This window comes from Homalodisca vitripennis, chromosome 1, assembly GCF_021130785.1.
Source record: "Homalodisca vitripennis isolate AUS2020 chromosome 1, UT_GWSS_2.1, whole genome shotgun sequence".
Taxonomy (NCBI): Eukaryota; Metazoa; Arthropoda; class Insecta; order Hemiptera; family Cicadellidae; genus Homalodisca; species Homalodisca vitripennis.
Genome location: NC_060207.1, coordinates 117,181,640 through 117,197,434, shown reverse-complemented (window position 1 = coordinate 117,197,434; position 15,795 = coordinate 117,181,640). Strand labels below are relative to the sequence as shown.

Genomic DNA, 15,795 nt, shown 5'->3' with positions numbered 1-15,795 from the left:
TAAAGAGGTCATTGGTTTTGTGTTGGTCATATATCTTATAAGTCCATAAATGTTTTGTTAGCTTCTTAACTAAAAGTATATATAAAATTAATTATAAGTTTTTAAAAATTGACGAGATCTTAATTTTAGTGACTGATAATACAAAACACTATTGAGCACTAACCATACATGAAAATATTGTATTAGTTAAATATTTGGTAATGTTTGATCTATTTCTTAAACAAAACAATTAATCTTAATATTAAGCTTAGCTCCAGCTCACCTTCTGCTCATTTCAGCGTCTGAAATCTGACACTGTCAGACTTGTCCCCTGGACTCTTGAGTCCACGCATGAAAAGATATAAAAAAGTCAGCAACGAATAAGTTGAAGACGAACTCTTTTTGTCGTTTCGCCATCAGAGACACCTAGACTACAAAGGAGATTATTTACCCAACAGCCATCCAGTGTAATCCAGATGAAGAAGTGTGCTCATCATCCCATCAGGTGCACAATTGTGTGCACTACGATGTTTGAATCTTATTTAATTCCCAATTTTACGAAGGCAAATAAATACTATCCATTGTTTTTAAGAGTTGAAAATCTAATTTTCCGTCAAAATGCATCTTGCCTTTTAAATTTCTCTTTTGTTCTGGCACTGAAAACTTATCCATCCAGCACTATATGGTCGGTTTTCGTCATCGCTTCCTAGAAAACTTTCACATCGATAATTATAAAAATATACAAGTATTAAAAAGACTATACGTGAAACATTGTATTGGCATAGAAATATTAAAAATGTTGTTTATTAAGTCAAACAATCACAAAATCAGAATTTAGAACGAAAACTCTCCAGGGAAGTATTGACAAACATAATTATGATAAATTTTGCTTCATAAGTAATGCTCTAGCTTATGGTTTTATTAAATTATTATTGCAGACTCATTGTGGTTAACAGTTTTCCGGTTGGCCAAAGGTAAACGGTGAGTAAAGTTAACGTATACAACGTTATTTTAACCAATGGTTGCACCTTGATTGTTCTACCGTTTTTGTATAAATATTAAACAAGCAACTTTAATTTTTCGTGACAAATTTTAGTAGTAATACATAGACATGTTTATTGCAGGAGTTTAATTCCCACATGTGTATTGAATAAAAATCTCGAATTACTTTTATACTGTACTAAATGCGTCAAAATGGAGGAACTAATTTTATGTTGTCTATTTTAAATGACTTAAGCTAGAGTTATTACCTTAAACAAGAATTCAGAATTTTGTTTTTCAATTGTTTCTAAACAGGTTTATTACGTTCTTAAAAGATTTTATGGCCTTAAACTTTGGTTCTGCTAGCCCAATTAAATGAAAGAGTATTTCGGATACAAAAGGCGTAAGAATTATTTCACTTTCGTTGAGGAATATTACCTGCTTCTGTGTGTTTGAGGTTGTCCTTAATGCTGATTGAAATATGAGTCGAGTTAAGACTGTCAGTGATGTACACTGAATGAAACTAAAGATACTAAGGAACCAATAACAAATAACTATTGCATGCAAACGAATTCCTGCTTAAGATGTTAAGAAGCAAAGTTGTGTTGTCTTGTAATAGCTAAAGCAATTTACAGGCAGGAAAGCTAGAAGCTCGTTTTATTATTGGTTTTATTATAGTAAAATAGTTTGCTGTATGCAAAATTTTGCTTCATGCAACGACAACTGAATTCTAAATTTCACATAACCAGTCATGAATTTCACCTAACATTGACGTATGAATGGGTATGAGTAAGACGATGGTGTATGTTTGTTCGTGAGTGATAACTCTTTAGATACGGACGAATGCAATGCAAATTATACATTGTTGTATGTACAGTATATGCAGTATATGCAATAAAGATATGTACCATTGATTATTCCACACGAGTTCGCGGAGCGGGACTATGTGCGGACACTATTTCAGTCATTTATATCGGTTCCAGGACTGGAGGCCTACATACACTGACTGATTGTTGAAATCATTGCACGTTTCAGGGGATCAGAGGATATTAGTAGTTACCGGTCGATGAATCGACTAAAGTCGCGCAGTTGTTCGACACCGTAGAGAGGTATCAGGGCGCCGTAAACCCGATGTCGTCCGCAAAAGACGCAACGCCCTTTATGTTTTTGCCACAAAAGTAGCCAAGCGGTGGGGAACCTGAGTGGTTCGCACGCAAAGAAGGTGGCCAAATACCCAGAAAGCTGATCATTGAGTTTAGGTCTTTTTCAGAAGTAGTGCAGTGTTAAAGCTGATGTCATCATATTTTTGTCGTGCACGATTAACAGGAGATAAAATGAGCGTCTCACAGCATAGAATTGTGGATGAGTTTCAAGTACAGGAAGATCAGACGAAATACCATTAAAGTTCTCCGAGGCAACTATATAAACTTTAGTAAATGGAACTAGATGACTGCCAGAGCTGCAGAGGCTACAGGGCCAGGTAATCCGTCCACCCATACTTCACGTGATACTTGGGTGAATGACGAAAGATCAGTATGTTGGATTCTACCATTTCTTTCCTCTCTAAATCTCATCCTTCCTTCTGTGATACATTTAAATATAACTTATTCACCCTATCCTAATATAGAATAATATTGTTTGACTTAGTTAAAACAAGCTATGTTACTTCCTTCCTAGATTAAGATAATTAATGGTCAGTTAATAATTTATTATCAGTAGTTATACGAATGCTTTATTCGATCAATGCAATATTCCCTTTTCTTTAAATATTAAAAATAAGGACTTGGGAAAATAAATCAAATATTTAAATCAGATTTGTTTGTAAATTTGTAGTAAAAATTGTTGTATAAGGAAATCGTTTTTTGGAAAATCCGTGGTAAATTAAAAAAGAGTTCAATTTGTTTTTTATATTATACAAGTTTGAAAAATGTAAATACTAAATCGGATAATATTTACTGCAATAAGCAATTTATTACCTCTCTATAGAAAACTCCTCTGTTCATATACTGTTAGGAGTTTACGTTTTCCATTGGAATTTATATTTGATGTCCTTTAATATAAAAATTGAATCAAACAAGCCACTAACAAACTGACGTGGATTTCGATAATATTCATTATTTACTCGTATGCCCTTTATAATAAATGTTGTGCTTATGCTTAAAGAATGGTATGAATATCATCATTGTATTAGTTTTAGAACATTTAAGTTTACTGTAAAAAAAATACATAGTATCTGTGCAGAAAATATAAATATATCCTTCTCCTCTTTGGTGTACTCCTGTACTTTCTATCAATAAAAAGAAAAAAGAAAACTAGTTTTTTTTAATTTACTAACCACCAGTATCATTAAAGTTAAATTTGTATGTAATAGCACAATGGTTAGCACCATAAAAGTTAGATAAAATAATCTATTCTAGTGGACCATTTTAATGTTTTATTGAATTATAGGCATTTTAAAATAATTAATCTTAAGGTGTACTAATAAACCTCAACAGTGTATGATTAGTTTCCAATATCAAGTAATACAAACCCATTAATGTAAAAACATTAATTTATTGCTAAATTATCGTATAGAATACGTTTGCAGAAAATATGAAAATGTATTAATATTATCACTAGTGTTTTCGGTTTATAAAGTCATCAAATAGATACGATTAACGGTAGATGTAACCTATTGTTCAAATAATTCTAATGGAGTTAATTAAAAATTGCAACTATAGTTTAAATGGGAGAGCCGTATATTTGTAATATTATATATGCATATGTTACTTTAAATCTCAAAAATGTCAATACATATGGTGTAAATACATTAATACAGAAATATTTAATAAATGTTTTATGATATAACGTTCTCAAAAAAGGGTGGCACAAAATTCTGTAGGTGATACGAGTATTATATATTTTTTAAAACAAACATGTCATATAAACATAGGTTGAGAAATATCTCTATAGCTCTGTAGTTCCTCAACCTTTGATCGTCTAAAAATTAATACTGAATTAATATAAACTTGATCGTGTGCCCACTTACGTTTGAAAAATATAGAGGACCTTGATGTTAAATTAGAAGTGCTTTGACAAAGTAGGTTACGGACTCAAAATTAGAACAAAAACTGAAGCCGCGGGTAACAGCTAGTATCACATAAATTGTACTGGTTACAGAATTCTCTGCAAAGAAAAAATGGCTCCAAACATATACCGTGCATTGAAGCCTACCGACCGTTGACATTTGGAACGTTGCTTTCAAGCTCGACAAACTCATGTGGTGGTTCTAACCCCCAAATTCTACAGTACTGACGATTGACGTTGCCGTTAATATGAAAACTTACATTGTCTGAAAAAAATATTTTTTTAAGAAATCATCATCCTCATGCAAGAAAGGTGTACGATATGATAAATTTTGAGTTAACGCCTACAGAGCCATACACGGTATCCATATCGGTATTTTACTAAATTACACTAGAAACTTTTTAAGTTTTTTATTTGTAGGCCTACATATTCAAATCTTACACTATAGTTTAAATTTTGTGAATGAAAATTTTATTAAAATGTGTCAGTTCTTCTTGGCTCTTCCTGTATAAAACAACATGATCAAAACGTAAATGCTGATATTAAAAGGATGAGCCAAACACACTACTATGATTTCAGTCTTAATTTCTGAGATAGCAACACATTTTTAATAAAAATTCATACTAAAATTTATATTTTATAAACTACCGCTACAAAATTCTCATCTCTTAAATAGTTTTTCACGGAAATAAATTCAAACTAATAATATATTAACTTTAGTTCTTTTTTATAAAACAGATAATTTAGATTTGTACTTTTTGTGTTTTAAAATTACTCTTATAGTCATTTACATTTTGGTCTAAATAACTGTTAGTATTTTTATGGTTTCAAATTATTTCAAAGACGTATAATACTTATTCTTAAATTTGACAACGCTGTTTTTCCATTTAATACACAGTTTAATATTTTTTTATTTCTTTTAGAATTAGAAATAAAAAATGTTAACTGAAATATTGGGATAGCAAAACTTGTTAAGAACGAAATTATATATACATATATATAATTTCAATAAACATTGAATGACAAAAAGTACTTGCTCCGCCGGGAGCAATATATATATATATATATATATATATATATATATATATATATATATATATAGAGAGAGAGAGAGAGAGAGAGAGGGATCTTTTCGTTGAAGATTTTAATCTTTAAACCGCATGAATGTAAATCAACACGTTTCGTAACTCTTAGAAGAAAAACAATTGAACTGTATTTATTATAGGAAGTTTTAAAATTATATAATTTAACTAACTTAATATGGCGTATATATATATATATATATATATAGAGAGAGAGAGAGAGAGAGAGAGGGATCTTTTCGTTGAAGATTTTAATCTTTAAACCGCATGAATGTAAATCAACACGTTTCGTAACTCTTAGAAGAAAAACAATTGAACTGTATTTATTATAGGAAGTTTTAAAATTATATAATTTAACTAACTTAATATGGCGTACGTTTAAATTATTTTATTAAATAAAAATATCACTAAGTTCTACTTCTGGCATTACAAAAGATCAACGTCCGTATAAATGTTGAGTGCGAGAGTACTATCAAGCCATCTCTACTGTATCTCTGGCTCAGTCAGTATCACGTTTGTCCGCCAGGTGTGCCTCGTGCGTGTTCTGATAAGAAATCGATAACAGACACCACGTGAGTCAAGTGTTGGTGATAACAAGAATTGGGCTTAGCGTTACAACTTTGATAGCAATCATTCTTTTATTTAAAATTTAATCTATGATCTGTTAATTTTGTATTTAGACAACTGCGTAGAGTATATGATAGTTTTAAGTTTTGCACATGAAGTATTGTTCTTTTGTTATAATATATATCCCATCCTAAAACAAACAAATTTACAAGCGCATATAGACTTGCTCATACTCCCACCAATACTGTCACATAGAGAGACGCCTGTTCGGATGACTCCGTTATCGAGATGGCACAGATGTAGTATTGATCAGTGTGGTGCCGTGGTGGAAGCCAACAAAAGTCTTAAATACTTAAGGGAGGCTTTTGTTCGGGTGTTTCAGTAACGCGGCATTCAATGACTGGCGTCCGTGCTGTGAGCAGTGTGATTGTGACCAATCGATTGGATAACTTTGCACTTTGGAAGTCTTTGATTCGCGTGACGTCAATACACGACACATCAGCTGTGACTTCGGCCTCAGCTGACCTGACGTGACCTTGAGACTATTTATAGAACTACCCTCTTCTCAGGGGTGGCTTGTGACCCCGGCCCGGACCATATTCTTCCACCAAGTGATTATCGCGAGCGGAAATGGCAATCATGAAGTGTTGTTTTGAGTCCCAGCTGGAAATGCCGGAATTCGTCGATGAGATCGCCCAAAAATGTACGAACCCTGGATGTGAGTAGAGTAGAAGTGCTGCCTACAATAATATCTTCCTGATAACAATAAAGTTCAAAAATATATGTTTGTTATCATTTATAATCATATTAGAATTTCATCTTTGTGTCACTTTTAATGTAGAATATGAAAGTTAATTAGGCATAAATATAAGAAGTAGCAGATTTGTTAGGATATAGTAAATGTTGACAATTTATTTGATTGTGACATAAAAATCTACATTCATCATGTTACAGTAAATTCTGATAAAATTAAAACATTTAATTTAGAAAAGGACATTATAAGGATGTAACGTGATATAATGACGTAAAGATTACACAAATCCCTGTAAGGTAGTAGCTCTGAAGTTCCTTGGAATATAGTTGACCTTGGCCTGAATTCACTCGGAAATAGTAAGTTTGTCCCATTTTGTATTTTAAGGATATTTTTGCTCCCAAACAGTGGCTCGCGGTAAGGGAATTGTAATGTTTGATAAGACATTTATTGAGGCATTCATACGTATGTGTAGATGAAAGTAATAACTTAAACATTTTAAAATCTGTTTTCCTTTTTTCTATTATTGAGAATATTGTGTGAATGTTGTGCACAAGTAAATTAGGATTTTTAAAATATTATGTTTTAGTGAAGAATAATTATAATTGTTTATTACAAAAATGCATCTAATTTTGAGATCTGGTAGAGTAGACTACTCTATAAGTAACAATTGCACAAATTTACTGCCAACACATATAACACATGTGACACTATTAAACTCTGATTTAGTTTTAAATATGTTTCAGATAATTTAATAACTACTAATATTAGAATTTTGGCAATTTTGCGATAAGTTTTAACCAACATAATAGAGACGTGTTCTTCGTAATCATATCCTTTAACTAAAATATTGCAAAAAAACTCAAGTACGGTATTTATATATTTGTCCAAAACAGCTGGGTAGATGCTGTCTGTATTGGATGATGAGACAAAAGTTGTGAAATCTTTACTAATTATACGTCTCACACAATTTATTGAAAAATATGTCTCTGGGAGTGAGGTAGTTCTTAATAGTTCTTTATAAACTAATCGTACTACAGTTTCTTCACCCGTATTTAATTGATCCTGCTCACTGTGTTTGAGGAGGAGACATACTTTTGCAATTGGAAAGTTGTCCTCCTTAGCTAGCTAATTTCTGATTTAACGTTAAAAAAAATAAAATTAGCTAAACATTTGGATACAAGCAGTTGAGTTTTACTAACATTTATGTATTATACAGTGGAAATTGTTAACAGCATATTTTGCATGCCTGATTTCACCACTTTAAGTTCTCTAGTTTACTCGGCCCGCGACCTCAAAGTAATATGACCCCTTGGTACATTTTGTGCTCCGCAGAATAACCTGACACATTATAATTCTTTCATTTTTTCGGTCTTAAAAATGTTTACATAACTTCAACTGCATAATAGTATATTAGATTGTAGCTTTACCAGCCGTGTATCACATATTTTGACTATAGATATAGAAGTTCTCTGATTACTTACAATTTTAACATCAATAGTAAAATCAATTTGCAATAGCTGTGATTTGAAATGTAGTGTCACTCCATATTGCTACATCTATTTTGTAATTGAATATTTCTATGCTATTTTGGCTGAACTTTAGTGAAGCCTATCATTCGAGGATCTAGAAAGATTCTTAATTTAGTATGAATGTCTGTCCACACGATATCTCCAAAACAAACTGACCAAAGGACTTTTTGCATAAACCTTCTTACTCACATTCAGGAACACTGATTTCAATTATGGTGTACGCCAGTGCATGGGATTTGACTGAGCGTTAGTGAACATTATTGCATTTGTCTTATGGGTAACCATGATGGAAATGAAAAAGTAACATAATTCATAAATTTGTAAACAAACTCAGTAAACTCATACACACTTTTAACATGTGGCATATCTACACATGTAGCCTAATTATCCTAACACCTAAAAACTCATTTAATTCCAAATTATTTTGTACTCTGTCGTAATATAAAACTTTTATAAATTAATTTGAAGTCTTGTGTAAATAAAGTTCTATTTGTAGACCAATTTCTGCTGCTGGATGAACAGTTTCAGTCCAATATCAAACAATATACAGGATTATCATAAAAGAATAGCGCGGTTTCAGTAATTCGTAAGAAGATAGTAGGAACATTTCTAGATGTTATATTGGTATCTCTGAAAGCCTCTAACCCAAAAGTTTGTTTATAAGCTGTTCTAACCTCAAAATAATTTTTTGTATTGTTGTTGCGATGAGTTTAGTGAGTTACTATGTTCTCTGATAAAGATAAATTAAAGTGTGTTTTATTATTGGCTAAATAATAAAATCCGTAATTTTAGTCAACGTACGTTCCTACGTGAATTTGGAAGAGATCCCCCTCACAAAAAGAACATAAAACAACATTGTTGGTTTAAACAATTCGGAGAAACTGGATTAATTAAGAAACAGATACCAACGGCAGTCCAGGTGTACCAGACGAAATGGTTGAACCAATTAAACAATCGGCAATTAGAAGTCCTCGGAAGTCCATCCCTCACCGAAGCGTTGAATTAGGTATTCTCAAATTATATGCTTATAAAATCCAGATACTGCAGGAATAAAACCCCAACGATTGTGGAAACCGTTAAAATTTCGCTGTGAAATGTTGGACAGAATAAGTTTAAACGAATCATTTTTAGATTATATAATTTTTACAGACAAAGCTGCTTTCCATGTGAATGGATGTGTTAACAGACACAATTCACGAATATGGGCCTCTGAAACCCACTCGTAATTGTTGGGAAACAACGTGATTTGCCTAAAGTTAATGTTTGGTGTGGTGTGATGAAAAATAGGGCCTTTCTTCTTTGCTGAAAAACCCCATTATTGGAGCTGTGTATCTTGACATGTTCATCAATTGTTGCTTTCCTCAGCTAGATAAACTCGAAAACATTAATCAACTTCATTTCCAACAAGTGCTCCCCCAGACTTCAGTGCTTTGGTCGCGGACGCTTTGAACGAAAAAAATGAGATCGATGGATAGGCCGGCAAGGACCTCTAAGGAGTCCAGACCTGTCACATTGTGGTTTTTCTTGTGCGGGTACATAAAAAACGTTGTTTATTCACAAAAAACTGCGACCTGAACCATTTAAAACACAGGATTAATGAAACAATGACAACCATAACAAAGGAAATTTTAACGAATGTCTGGAGAGAAGTTGAGTATCGTTGGGAAATTTGTGGAGCGTCTACGGGCGCACATTTTAAAATGTATTAATCATGTAAAAAGCTGCTTGAGAGGAAAAATTAGAAGAATAAACAACATTAACTGTAAGTAATTCGGGTTTTCTTTAAACCATGTTCGGAATCGCACCATTCATTTATGATTATGTACAATGTTCCTACAGCTAGTTTTATTGCACATATTGAACCGTGTCAGAATAGTTAGCCCAAAATTCGAGTTTGTATTTAGTTTTAACAAATAACCTAAGCAGTCTTTTTTAAATAAAGTTATTATTTTTGTAGATTATAACCTTTTTTATTTTCTTATGTTTTAATCAAAAGGACCCTACTGCTGCATGTAAGAACATGTAAGGATATTATGACCACAGTTTACAATGACACGCTGTAGTAATCAACTGATAAGAATAGCTAAAAATAAAACAGCTGATTTTTGTAACTCAAAAACAGCTGTCACATAATGACAATGCATATTATTTAGTACTCAGTTATTTAAAAGGGTATTATTTCCCTAATTTATCAACCGATTTTTTCAAATTTGGTAGCGTTGGGTCTATAATTCAATTGTCTAACTAAAATGTATTGAATGTGACATTTTTATTATATGTCGTTTTTAAAGATAGTTGCGTTTACAGATTTTAGGAAGCCGTAATTTGAATCCATTAATCTGTTAATGCTATGACATATCATAACTAATAATGGGTACAGTCCTTGAGTTATTTTAGTTTATTAATATTGTATACTATGTGTATTTTAAATATTCGTTAATTATAATACTAAATTATATTTTTAGTACGGTATTTATTTTTACGTTTTAGATCTCACTAAAACGTAGATAAGAAATTTCCTTCAATATCAGCTTTAGTTTCGAAAGTAGAGCAAGTGCTTGAGATGGTAACTCCTGTACCGCGAGGCCATTCTGCGGTACGAGAGCCCTTGCTTAAGTACTGTGGCTTCCTGTATGAAAGAACCTTTTGAGTGACAATCAGGTTTACAGCCACATACAGTTTCCATTTGTACAAGACTAGCAGCGATAGGGAGACATGATAGAATAGTTTTCATTCGGTGTCATAAACATGTTGGAGTTCATGAATTTAACAAGCGTGTTTCTTTGATACATTATTACCGCATGCGTGATAAAAATAACACAATCCGTAGAAAATACTCTCTTATAATAGCATTGCTGGTACAAGAAACATACCTCTAAACCTCAGTCTGGCAACCGTGCGCTGACAACATATGTCATATCATCGGTGAATGTGAGTTTGTTTCACCAGTATGACAATGAAAGTCTTCACTATCGCACACAGCCAAGGCATTGACGCAAGCATGTCGGTAACTATCACCGTTCTCCATGTGGCCATACAGTGCGAGGCAAGGTACATTGCGCTTTCCCTCATTATTTGTAGCCTACGCCTGACCATTGGCTGATACTCCATTGTAGTATTCATCTCATTAACATTACAAGAGTAATGACACACGTACAACTGCGAATAATTCATACACTAACATACTATGCAAATTTATACGCAAGAAAAACAGATGAACAGGTTGAAGAGTAAAGGGCTAAGACAACTTCCCTGAGGTATTCCTAACATTTTAAACATGACAGTATTCCTAGCTCTGAACTTTAATAATCTGTGCTTCTATCTTCTAGGTACGATTTCAACCACGATTTACAACACTATTAGCAAATTCATAAAACATCATCTTGGCCATCGATAATATTTCGTCGTTTATTGACTGAATAGTCAAGTATCGGTATTGTGGTGTTTTAGGCAAGCCTACACGCTACGTTGTTTTTGTCGAGGCGTATACGAGTATATACTATGCTATACTATGAGGCGTAGTAATAACTGATAAGAAAATTTCATCAGCCTAGAAAACTGATATTTGTGAATGTGGATTAGCATATTTTTTTCTGGTGTGTTTTTCTGTAAAATGTATCTGTGTAGCAGTGTGACACTGGCCAGGCTCCGTGAGTTTACTAAGGAACAGACTAGGACTTGTATCGGCCTTTCACTCAATGTCTGTTTTAACACAGCAGGATGCCATACTGCAAAAATATACTACCTACTTAAAATTACTTAGTAAGTAATAAATGCTCGAGTTCTCTTAATTGCGACAGTAACTATAACCGTATTAGATAAAATAAATGTATACCCATAACTGCAATCCATAATATACGCAATGTTAAAACAGCGATATAATTGTTCTATCTTTATTAATTCGTTCGTTTAGTACCTAACAGATTATATATTAATCCGTTGTTTATAGTATGTCTATTACTATGGTCTGGAAAACTCATCGGATTAGTGTACTCAGCAATTATGCTTATCTTTAAATAAATTCACAATTCATCAATTTAAGGTGCACATAGTAGGCAAAAATGTAATCTAGACAGTTACTAAACGAAAATACAGCCTAATATCACAACTCTAGTTTATACCTTCATTCGAAACTGCTTTAAAAATATTTACATGTGTTTTCTTTTTGTTAACTCCATAAGTGTTAGTAAGCGGATTAGTTTTGAGTTTAAAAAATAATTTATATGTTAGTAACAATAATAAAACTTCTTAAGAGCAGAATTGGTTGTTCAGCATGATAAGAGTTACAAGAGTATGACTTATTTCCGCTTTATTGAAACTTTCTAATGTTTAAGAAACTTTGACAAAAATGCTGTGTGAACGGTTGTTATCCATATCACATCCGGAATGGCATTAATGACCCCTGTTTATAAATTCTATCCTCTAAAAGTAGAAAAGTTAACTTTCCACATTTGATGTCAACACAGGTTGTATGGTAGGACGCATGCTTAACACTTTATACGAGAATACAGTGTATATGCAACTTAACTTCGCTGTAATACAATATTAGGATTTCGTATTCTGTTATTGATACAAAGTTGAAGAAATCGTTAAGAACTGTATCTAGGTTTAAGGTTTAAGACCGTCTAATTTTAAGATCGTTAACATTATCTTTACAATAAAGTCAAAATTCTTAGCTCTTACTTGAAATATTAGCGTTTACCGTAATCTCACCAGTTCATAACGAAATAAGATTGCTGTGGTTGCGTGTGGCCGTCTGTATACGTGATAACTTTCAAACGAGTTAAAGGAATGAATATGATGTGAAACTTCAGCTCTGTATTGAAATTAAAAATGGTCACATTCGGTACATTTGGAGTTGCTTTCTGATTCAGGATGTTGTCCTGTTTGGGGCGAACGGAAGTCTCTCACCTTGGGCGTTTAACGTTGTTATGATTAAAAGAACGCAGTTTAAGTCTCTAGGCTCCAATTCTTTTATACACTAACTCAGTATAAGCATATCAGACATTTGTCTGTATTTGCCAAATCTTGCGTCTACTTTGTCATTTTATATAACTTTCAAAGTTAAATGTATGAAAATTCTAATTCTTATAGCCAAAACTATAGTCTTTCAAACACAGTACTGACAGGGTGAAGGTGTGTAGCTGTCTCTTCTGTTAACCTCCTTATACTTTATGAGATGTTTTATCTGTCCTTGATCAATGTCCTATTGGTGGCACACTAAAAGTATGACTCATCAAACCATATTGTATTTAGTCTGAGTCGAGAGAAATGCAGTTTTATTTTTTATTATTTTATAAACCAAAATTTCAGATCATTTTATGCAATAATGCAAATTTTGGACTCAGTCGACGTTTACTAGATTTGCAGAACTGTGAGAGTGTGAAAACGATTAAATACTTTGTACATTAAATGGAGAACATGTGCCATACATTATTTTGATAGATTTATTATATTTAACCCCTGCTCTTTTCAAAGATTAGGCCTACCCTTTTTAAACGTACTGCTCCCACCACGTACTTACATTGACGTCACGACTGGTCCAGCAGGATTGTTTGTGAGGATGAACAGTTTAATTTCAAACGCAAATCGGCAAACTTAGTCTTCCTAATCAATTATACTGTCATGCCACCATCAATATTCAGTCCGATGCAAATAAAGGGACATTCTCAGTCGCCATTAATTCATAACCAAAGTTTTTAGTAGCCTACCGCAATACCTTTTCTTGGCGGCGTAGATGTCTCACGCCTGTTTGTTTATTTATTATATTGCCGTTGCCGTTATCTTGAAGGTTACGTACTTTGTTCTACAACTGGTAGACTGATATCTCCTCAACTGAATTGACGTAGATACACCGCGTCTTCTTATCTTATACGTGCGACACTTCACGAGACATGCGTACTTGCGCACTGTGGATCTTGGATCAGCTGGAACGTAAGTTGTACTTTTCTCATTGGCCGGTCAATATTCTTTCATCTGTAACTAAAAATAGTTTAAAAAAGAGTGTGTATTTCATGGGCATGCTCCATTTAAGTACGCAGTGTTTATTAAATGTTGTGCTATTTAAAACCATAAACGAAATAGGCTTGCTTATATTTCAAACATTATTCTAATTTAAAAAATACAATCTATTGAATTTAAAATGTATTTAGTAACATTTAAAAGCTGTAATTATCTTTTATAAAATACAATGTAAATATTGTGTAACTATTTAAACATATAAATTGTCTACTAGGCTATTATTATTAGTATTATCATCATCATCATCATCATCATCATCGGACACTAAGAAATGGAGAATTACTTCTTTGGAATAAGGACAATTTAGAATGTTTGTGCCCAAAGAATCCAGATCCTTACAAATCTTAGCGAATGAAATCTAGAGCAATTAGTTAAATTAGTAAATATTTATTTCACTCTAAGAAACACTTAGGACCAAGTGAATTGTGAGATAAAGTTTTCGAGATATTCTCATTTTAAAACTTTTTATCATATACCTTATATCTTTACCCCTTACTTTATGCTATACCTTTTTATGTTATAAACTTCTTACAACATAAGTATTTTCTGTACTGCAGTATTTACCTGTACATATATGTTTACAAAGTTACCTCTTTCTGTCCTGAGGTTTAGAGAACCAACCCAGCAAACGCACCCAAATTATGCAGTAGGCCTAAGTACTTCTTAGTCTGGTATTGAGAATTAGAAGACTGTATTTAAATGACCATACAAAAATCGGAATATGAAACGCACATGTATCACAATTTAACGTTTCCTTTTATTGTAACCAGTAAATCAGTTTAGAATCAAGAAATATTTACTTCATCTACATTTCCCAAATGTCATAGTAGCAAATGCCGCCGAATGAATTTTACGTTTATGTAACGTATCGTGCATTTAAGGAAAGGAATTTTAACATTAGAATAGGTTAACGTAAAACTAATTGTGGAACTCTTCCCACTACATATAAAAATGAAAATTACTGCTAGTTTATTGTATTGCGTTTGCTGGGATTTACTTATCTGTATACACGTGTACAGAGTACTACACACTCACTCATGTAGTGATCACAGAATACTGAAAACGACAATACTTATGGCAGGGTGGTTCCTCTTATGCTGTATAATAAGTCTAAAAGGTATTTGTCATTGAAGTAATTATTGTGATTCATTAACAGCAATATTTTAATCAAAAATTCTTCTGTGAACACTCGCATCGTATACATGGTTTTACCGACTACAATAATCTCAAAGCAAATATAAAAATTAAAATTTTATAAAAAAATCCAAAAACCAATTATAAATTCATACTGTAATGCAAGGCAAAACATTGTGAGTAATGAAGTTTTCTCTTATTAAAAAAGACGCTTGTAACTAATAGAAAAGCTCAATTCTAAAAAAATACAAAAAGTCAACTTTATGACTTGATTTTCATTGTCGGATCTAAAAATTTAGAACAGATGAAGCTGAAATGTATGTAATGGGTTTTTTTTTAGTAAAACAAACATATACGGTTGTAAATTAATGCAACAAGGCTGATTAAAAAAAACTTTTTACTAGCGATTTAAATTGTATGATTTGATATCTGTAGTTATGGTCTGTATGTCACATACTTAACAAAGATTTTCATGAAACTTGTCTCCATAGTTATTCCCAATTAGGTCTTGGGTTAATTCCAGGTATTTCGATGTTTTAATAAAATGGTAAATTCCTAACATTTTTTAAATTAAACTTTTAATATATTTTTTCACAATTTTCTATTTTGCCATGATTAATTTTTCACAATTTTGTATTTGTATTGAAAACCACATAAGCCACGAAGCTTAAGTATTGTATGG

At 32.4% G+C, this 15,795-nt stretch overlaps 1 protein-coding gene across 7 annotated transcripts in view; it reads left to right on the top strand.

The window, feature by feature from the left end:
• Positions 1 to 1,922: 1,922 nt before the first annotated feature.
• Positions 1,923 to 15,795, top strand: part of LOC124370141 (protein EFR3 homolog cmp44E) — a 78,438-nt gene continuing 64,565 nt past the window's right edge. For 2 of the 7 annotated variants that reach the window (XM_046828435.1, XM_046828439.1), the window contains exon 1: positions 6,003 to 6,393. In XM_046828435.1, coding sequence (XP_046684391.1) covers positions 6,306 to 6,393 — 88 coding nt within the window. In that variant the 5' untranslated portion in view covers positions 6,003 to 6,305. Of the gene's footprint in view, positions 2,441 to 5,993; positions 6,394 to 13,753; positions 13,893 to 15,795 lie in introns of those variants that run through there. The other 5 variants (XM_046828457.1, XM_046828466.1, XM_046828444.1 and 2 more) reach the window with 5 other exon arrangements.